The 7,825-nt window shown below is 36.3% G+C and overlaps 1 protein-coding gene and 1 long non-coding RNA gene across 2 annotated transcripts; one reads left to right on the forward strand and one right to left on the reverse strand.

Annotated features, from left to right (window-relative positions):
* Positions 1–285: 285 nt before the first annotated feature.
* On the reverse strand, positions 286–5,016 carry LOC149231676 (uncharacterized). The gene is made up of 2 exons (XR_016248079.1): positions 4,964–5,016; positions 286–1,113 (listed from the first exon to the last, which is right to left on the reverse strand). It is a non-coding gene; the product is annotated as an uncharacterized LOC149231676 (long non-coding RNA).
* LOC149231677 (transcription factor bHLH49-like) lies at positions 3,126–4,886 on the forward strand. Its single transcript, XM_089376344.1, has 3 exons — positions 3,126–3,819; positions 4,415–4,486; positions 4,589–4,886. The coding sequence occupies exons 1-3, from the start codon at positions 3,745–3,747 to the stop codon at positions 4,769–4,771; spliced, it is 330 nt and encodes a 109-aa protein (XP_089232470.1). The 5' UTR covers positions 3,126–3,744; the 3' UTR covers positions 4,772–4,886.
* Positions 5,017–7,825: the final 2,809 nt, after the last annotated feature.

Consider the following 7,825-nt stretch of genomic DNA (forward strand, 5'->3'; position numbering starts at 1 on the left):
GCAGTGATTATCATAATCGATTGTTTAACCACTGTTTAATTGAAATTATATGTTCACCGAATCAGGTAATTCCTTTCCCACCAACCAATGTAACTTTGCTCCATTGCAGTGATTATCAATCCACACTTCTTAAAGGCAAATGGTGCAAGTGCAGACAGCAAGTTAGCATAAAGCATTGCCAACAAATTTCACCAACCACTAAGAAGTTCAAGTTATTCAAAACTGTCCCAAGAGATTCACACATAATTTCTCACTGAATCAGGTTCTAAAAGGAATTATGTTCCCTGTCAACCTTTTAAATTCGCAAGATTTTCGAAACTGCTCTGTAATTTTCTGAATTGCTTTGCTTTGTATACCGCTTGAATATCCATCCACGTTCATCAGATACTCACCAGAAGAATATCCATCCTCGGCCTTGGAAATGACACACACATCTCCAAATGTTTATGGGATATGTGATTTTCGTGGTACATGTTTAAAGGCAACATTATAGAGTTGTGTATAAAGGATCCATGAACTACCTGCAGTGGTCCCAAGCTAAAGGTGAGAAAGTCATTAAATGATGACAACTCTGTAGAGGAGCAGCAGAAAATAAGTAATGTTTTAAACAAACTCTCCGCAACCGTTCGGGCACTTTTACACCTAAAGGAAAACCTGTCAGTGAGAGAATCCCCAGTAGATGAAACAGAGCCTTTCATGGATGCAGAAAGTACAAATGAGCCAGGCTGGTCCAAATAATTCTTTTCAGCTAAATTTGGAAAACAGCTGTAGGGATCTGTTAACTTGACTGATTGAGACCTTATCAGTCTTGTGGCATGCACCATTTCTGTGGGAGCCTTTTCAAAAGGTATTGCAGTAATTTCTCGTGGCTTATCAAAAATGGATTTATCCTTGTCGTCCACTCCCTTTTCCAAAGAAAGCTCAAATAACCTTTCAGCAACCATTGGTGTTTGTACAGAGTTGCATTGTTCAGACGCTGGAATTTGCATTTTATTTGTTTCCCCCCGGTGGCTCTTTGGTACACTGACAGATCTCTTTGTCCATTGTATTTTTGTCATTTTGTTTGCATGTTTCTTCCATCTATCTTCAATTTGACCATTAGAAACCACTGCACTGCAAAGACATCAGATATATTCAACAATTATTTACCTGCTCCAAAAAATATAGAAATTTCTTTAGATAAATGAAAAACTCGACTGACTGAAGCCTCCATTTTTCTATAAATTACGCAAGCTAGCATAATGACGAATGAAAGCAGGAGTGTTAATAGTAATAAATATTATGGGTGGTGTATTTGAGTGTATCTATGTATCATTTCAGTGTAGAAGAGAGCAGGTAAAAGATGGATATCAAACTTAAATGGCTGTTGGAATGAGTAGATTTTATGTTATGCTCAGTTTGGAACTTGAATGCCTCAGATTAGAAGATCTAGGACATCCTTTAGATTTTACTTTCTAAGAGGGTCTATCACCATGCAAATAATAATAATATAAACTAGAAACTGTGTAATCAATGGTTTTCCATCCCATGCATTAATCTCTGAATGTGTCACTAGCAAAAAACATTGATTGCATCCAATGGACATTTTTGTCCTAATAGCTGAAGAGATGAAAACGACCTTGAATGAATAGCATAACCAGAGTTTTTTAGAACGTGGTTAGACCTTCAAAGGGCTAACCAGAAGAATATTTGCTGAGATTATGAAATTTGTAAATATAATGTTAACACTGAACAGTAGACCTAGCTTATGTCAACTAGAAATTGGTACATGTACAGCTCTTTTACAACATAATGGGTCCTTTCTTAGGAAACCCCATCTCTGTAGTCTGTATAAACCTTGGAAATGTACAGAGATTGAAAATGGAGATACATGCTTATAACCAGAAAATCAATGAATCTGGATTACCATTTGTTGGACGAGCCTTTCCTTTGTATGGAGAAAGAGATGCAGAACTACTTACGGTAGCAGCATTTCCAAGTTCAGTATAGAATAATGTTGGCATTCAAAGCTAATTTAGCTGATCACAGGTCATCTAGATAAGTTGTTTTTCATACAAAGCCTGATATATTAGAGTACAGTGGTAGGCCTAGTATGGTAGTGCCTCTCCTTTAAGATGGTAAAGAAGGCCATGTAGACTTTTAGCCCAGGGATGTTCAGCTAGATGCATTTTTTATTCGTTTAATTAATAAGAAATGCATTTTTCTAAGTCTCAAGGGTTCCCAAGGCAACCAAACACCCAACACCCCAGTAGATAGATAAAAGCCTATCCAGGCACAGATACATGCTCGCAAAGAAGGCATGTCTTTCGATCTTAATGAATATGGGTGGAAATAGAGATTGGTGTAGTATTCAACCATCTGCCCAAGGTCACAGGTTCAAATGAGACCATACCATAGGTTAGAGGTTCAAATCCAATCAAGTCCTTTCAAGTTACCTGTCACTATTCTCTATCCAATTATTCTGAGGATGCATTTTCCTAGATAACTGGTTTTTTATTGCAAAAATACACCATATTTAAATGTAAATCCAACCATATCACAAATGAAAAATAATCTTAAAAATTAAAAATTAAAAACAAAGAAATTATAGGTTTTAAAAAATACTGCAATTCAATAACCTGTCAAAATAACATAGAATACACAACCAGGCATATCAATCCAACGTTTTTGCAGTGTTTTTGTTATGGGTATAATACTTGTAAACTACTAAAAAGCCTACTACAAACAACAAGGAAATAACCCTATTTTCATTGTGCATATGACCAATAAGAAAATAAAGGTCTGCTAGCATAGAAGTCAATACTCAACAAGGACTTAGTAGAAAATAGACAAACATCCACAAGAATTTTTCCAATGATAATAATAGAAAATTAAAAATGAATGTTCAAAAAAGAATATTGATTTTAATCTACATTAAAGAATATTTTCCATTTCCCAACATTCCAACAATCACATGTTGCATCATAATAATGAGCAACCTCAAGTATGTAACCATAATAATAAGTAACTTTTTAAGTCTTTAATATTTGTAATTACTTCATCTTAGTTGAAAAGTTCTCAATTATCCACATTGGATTCAGCTCATATTTCCTCTCCCAATTCAAATGAAATGTTTTGATTGAGGATAACCCTTGAGTGCTTTATGCTAGCTTGTGGGTACGGGTGTAAGGGGATGTGTGCATCTGCAAGGGTTATCCTCAGGCAACTGTTCTTATTTTCATGGACACTCCTATTTTGTTGGGGATTTTGCTATTGTAGGAACTAGCCTCTTCCTGTGACCCAAAACACTACACTCTTTACACATCCACATTATCCTGTAGAGGAAATACTAAAATGATCATGAATTTGCATATGAGTTCTCAAAGGCACTGAGCAATGCTAGCAGGTTGGAATCAGTTGATCCACAAAAGGCTTTGCATTGTATATGTGACTGGGAGTGCACTGCTTAGAGTTGCCTGCATTAATAAGAAAAATATCACAAAGCATGAGACTCAAAACTTCTGAAAAATGGGAGATTACAGAAATACAGGATTACAGAAAATCCCTAATGGAGGGAAAAATCTACACCATACAAAGATGTAACTATATAGCGAGTGTGTTTTGCGTCCTTGGATTTTGTTAGTTTATTTCAGATGTTTGAATATTCATGAAAGAAGTTTAAGTCTCTATTGACATTTTGGATTTCATGTTTGAAGGAATCTCATTATTCAGATCATCAAAATTGAGATAACTTGGTTCAATTGTATGCAGGTAACTGGTAAAGCAGTAATGCTTGACGAGATCATCAACTATGTTCAATCTCTTCAACACCAAGTAGAGGTAACAGATGCAATAAGACTCTCTTTTCTCTTCTTGTTGGCTTTGGTCATTACTGACCCATAAACTGCTCTCATTACACCAGTAGCCTGTAAGCTTTGTAAATTCCCAATAATCTTTGGTACCTTGACAGTGGAACTAATTATGCACCCTGAACACCCCCATCTATGTTGCAAACTTAGCATTTATTTATCGCTTGGTACCACTAGGTGGGATTACAAAAAGTATACAACACTATTGCTGGACACCCCCTATCTACTGCTCCAATTAATCATGACAATGGACACAAATGGTTTTAGAGGATCATCTGCAGGACCAATATTGTATGAGTAGGGAGGTGGCTTTAGGAACTCTTCCCATCAGTTTTTTAGCATTTAAGCTTGATATATTTCTCACGACATCTGAACTCATGCTAGTGCCTACTCTTCCCAACTTTCACTAGACCTTGTAGACAACAGCACTATTTCCTAGCCAATAGTTTTGTCCCCAACTATCTTCTTGGATGTTTGATGACTAGACTGCAAGTATTTAACGGAAAGAACAGCTGTTTACCCCGAATTCTGATATTTTGTCTTCTGATTTGTTTCTCTGAATACAGTTCTTGTCCATGAAATTGGCTACAGTCAATCCAAAACTTGACTTTAACATCGACAATTTCTTTGCCAAAGAGGTAAAATTTTTATAAGCCAGAATGTTGTGATATATTTGGTGAAACAAGTATTTTTCTAGGTTTCTGATTTCAAGCTAAAGAAAAATTTTCAATTGTTCTTAGATGTCTGGAAGCTTCTCGAGCAAGGGAATGTCTCCTACATACTTCCATTTGGACCAACTGAAGCAGGCTTCTCTGCAAACGGTACCAAGTCCCGGATCGGATATACCTTCCACTATGAGTTCAGTAGACTCTGCAGAAATGTTTGACGGTGCAAATTTTCAGGTAAACATTAATTTTGCTTAAAAGGTGAGGCTCCTTGGGGGGTTTCACGTAGGGTTTACAACTTTCCTGTGCCCCTGAAATCCAAAATCTTTAAAACAGATTTAAAACAAAATGAATGTTTTATGTACAGAAGATTCTCTAAATACAGATATAAGTATGGTTTAAAACCACGATTTGTCATTTGCAGAGACGGATATGGCACCAGGAATATACCAGGAGGTACCCACAGCTCTTGCGCAGTCGTTTGCAGGCAGATGTTGCGCAGAGCAGGCGTAGAGCAGGTTGCAGAGGATATGCAGAGCAGGATGCAGCGGTTGTTAGCAGCGGATGCGCAGAGCAGGTTGCAGAGGAATCCACGTTCGAAAATGAATTTTAATGAAATGGGCGCGAGGGAAGGGTTTCAAATGAAAATGGGTCCCGGTGCGCTGACGTGGATGGCAGGAACGGAGGGACGGGGCGGGCGGGCCCTCGTTGGTGGGTCCCGGGTATGTCACCGGAAACGCGAGGTCGCCCGCCGGAGTTATGTATGCCATCCCAAGCTTGTGCACCACATACATAGATGGCAAGGGCATTTATGACTCAATATATGGCTGGTTAGCCCTTGCCATGAGACTTTACACGTACGTTTTATCATTCATTATATCGTATGGGTATAGGTCATTGGGCGAATGGTTATATTCAATTCTTTATGAGAATTTCTTGGTTTTGTACTTCTAGTGTTGTGTTATTGGTTTTGTACCTGTAGTGTTGTGTTATTTAGATAAAATGATAAAAAAAAAAAAAATATTATTAAAAATATTTTATTTTATACATATATAAAAACATTTGATGAGATATTTTATTTACTCCAAAATTGCTTCTACCCTCAATCCCCTTGAAGGTGTGACTTCGAAAGGTGTGACTTCGAAAGAGGCTTAATTTCACCACATATATATGGGATAAAAATCTTTGAACTTTACCCTTTATGTAATCGCGAGAATGTTGATTAAGCTGTCACATAAAATGCTCGTGAAAGAGTTTCTTCCGGTAGCTCAATAGCTCACAGTTTTCAAGGCATCTCGAGATGCAAGGGATTGGTGATGAAAATTGCTGCGAAGCAGCCCCCAACGTTCTAGGATTAGGGTTGACTCTAGGCATGGCATGGTCCCTTTGGCCTCATTCGATCCTGTTCTTTGGTAAAGCAAGTGACAGAATCTCTGTATGTGCAACTAGGCTATATCCAGATGTGAGTGATGGTAGACTGGCCGTTTCAATTCCATTCCTTGGGTGTGGTTTAATCATAATGGTGAGGTGGAGAAGTTTGGCCCCATAGATTTCTTGGCGCAATCCGAGACAGGACTATATACTTATACTTTTGAGTATGATTTCCATTGCAATTTACGGATTTATCCTGATTCATCGCACGAGATTTTCTTGTATGGCTGCACGAGATTTTCTTGTATGGCTGCATCTCAATAATTTATGTTGTTTCTTAAACTTTGCACAGTCAGTATGAATACTTTTGAAAGAAATATCATAATCGTATCCCTCGTCCTTTGAAAACTTATTTGTTTGATTTTATGGCGCTATAATTTTCTGTTCTTTAATTGATGAATATGAACGTCCATTGTGATTGCTAACAAGTAACCAGCCGCTCTGCTCGACTGTTGTTTCATTCTGTAGTCTAATTATCATGGTGGGTGCACAGGAGGAGCTCTGTGCTGTGGCAGTTTTGTTCCCAATCCTGGCTATGCTGTCCCTTGCACAGTCCCATGGAAATACTACGTCAGTATTTTCTTTCCCATCGTTCGGCAACGACAACAGCAATGAGTTGATATAGGCCATGCGTACAACGGAATAATATGTGGGGAACTTATTAGGTAGTTTTTTTCATAACATTACTTATTATTATATTTTGGAAGTACGGAAAAGAAACACCCAATAATAAGAGGTTAAATTTAGATTATATATAAATGTATTGAGTGTGAAATTAACAATTCATTTAAAACAAGCACTTATCAGTCAAGTCAGAAATTATGCTTAAGAAAATATTATATAAAACATTATAACTCACATTGGTCAATGCTAAACTCACTCTCCCTATTTTGGAAGGAAGTATAAATTGAGATGTCTACACATTTACAAGTTGACTCCTAAATAAATAGTGGTGTGAAGTAACTCTTCGTAAGTATATTTATTTACATCTTATACCTATGCTTTTTTCATGTAAAAATTTATTTAAATTATGCTTGGAAGTAATGAATGATAAATATGTTAATTTACATAATTATTAACTATTTTTAGATAGTTTAATTTTGGATGAGTTTGTTAGAATCACTACAAAAATATATTCCCATTTTAATCATAAGAAATTGCAGAAATTTTGGTGGGTAGTAACAACTATAAATTCTACACATTTACAATTTTACTCTTACATAAACTTTGAGGAAAACATAAATAATGGTGTGAAGTAACTACTAGTAGTATATTTATTTACATCTTATCCCTATCCATCTTTATGTAAATACATGCTTAAATTATGGAGGGAAGTAATTGATGGTAATTATGTCATTTAATTGAGTATGAACTTGATCTGTAAATTGCATATTAAAAATATGAGATTCTACACTATTACAATTTTATTTAATTTATAAATTTGTAAAATTCACTGTAATTAGTGCATGCATGTAAAAGTAAATCAAGCAAAAAAGTAGAGAACGACATATAAAACTAAATCAAGTAGAAAAGTAGAGAACAACATAATAATCTTCCGGAGAAAACCCACCTAAAAGGTGAGGCCGCTTTGCTCTCTTTCTTTGTTTGGAATTATGGTTGCAAATACAAATAAGTAATGTATGTGGCCCGTGGGTTGCTACAATGCATATATCCTCTCTTAGTGCTCTACCTCCTATCTCTCTTGGCTATCTTTTCTCAACTATGGAACCAAATGCTCTCAAAAGAATGGAATGCCTCGTCCTCCTAGTGGCCTGATTATAACACAGCTCAATAGCCTACTAGTGGCTAAATTTGACTACATGAGCTCTTAACTAAAGTTACAAAATAGACTCTTCTAGATCCTTTTACATAAAAAGCACG

This window comes from Pinus tabuliformis, chromosome J (genome assembly GCF_031772625.1).
Source record: "Pinus tabuliformis cultivar Carrire ecotype Pingquan chromosome J, CPIR1, whole genome shotgun sequence".
NCBI classification, from domain to species: Eukaryota; Viridiplantae; Streptophyta; class Pinopsida; order Pinales; family Pinaceae; genus Pinus; species Pinus tabuliformis.

Coding starts and splice junctions, on each gene's coding strand:
- LOC149231677 (XM_089376344.1), top strand. CDS start 3,745: ATGCAGGTAACTGGTAAAGCAGTAATGCTTGACGAGATCATCAACTAT. Junction 3,820..4,414: donor CTCTTCAACACCAAGTAGAG/GTAACAGATGCA, acceptor CTCTGAATACAG/TTCTTGTCCATGAAATTGGC. Junction 4,487..4,588: donor ACAATTTCTTTGCCAAAGAG/GTAAAATTTTTA, acceptor AATTGTTCTTAG/ATGTCTGGAAGCTTCTCGAG.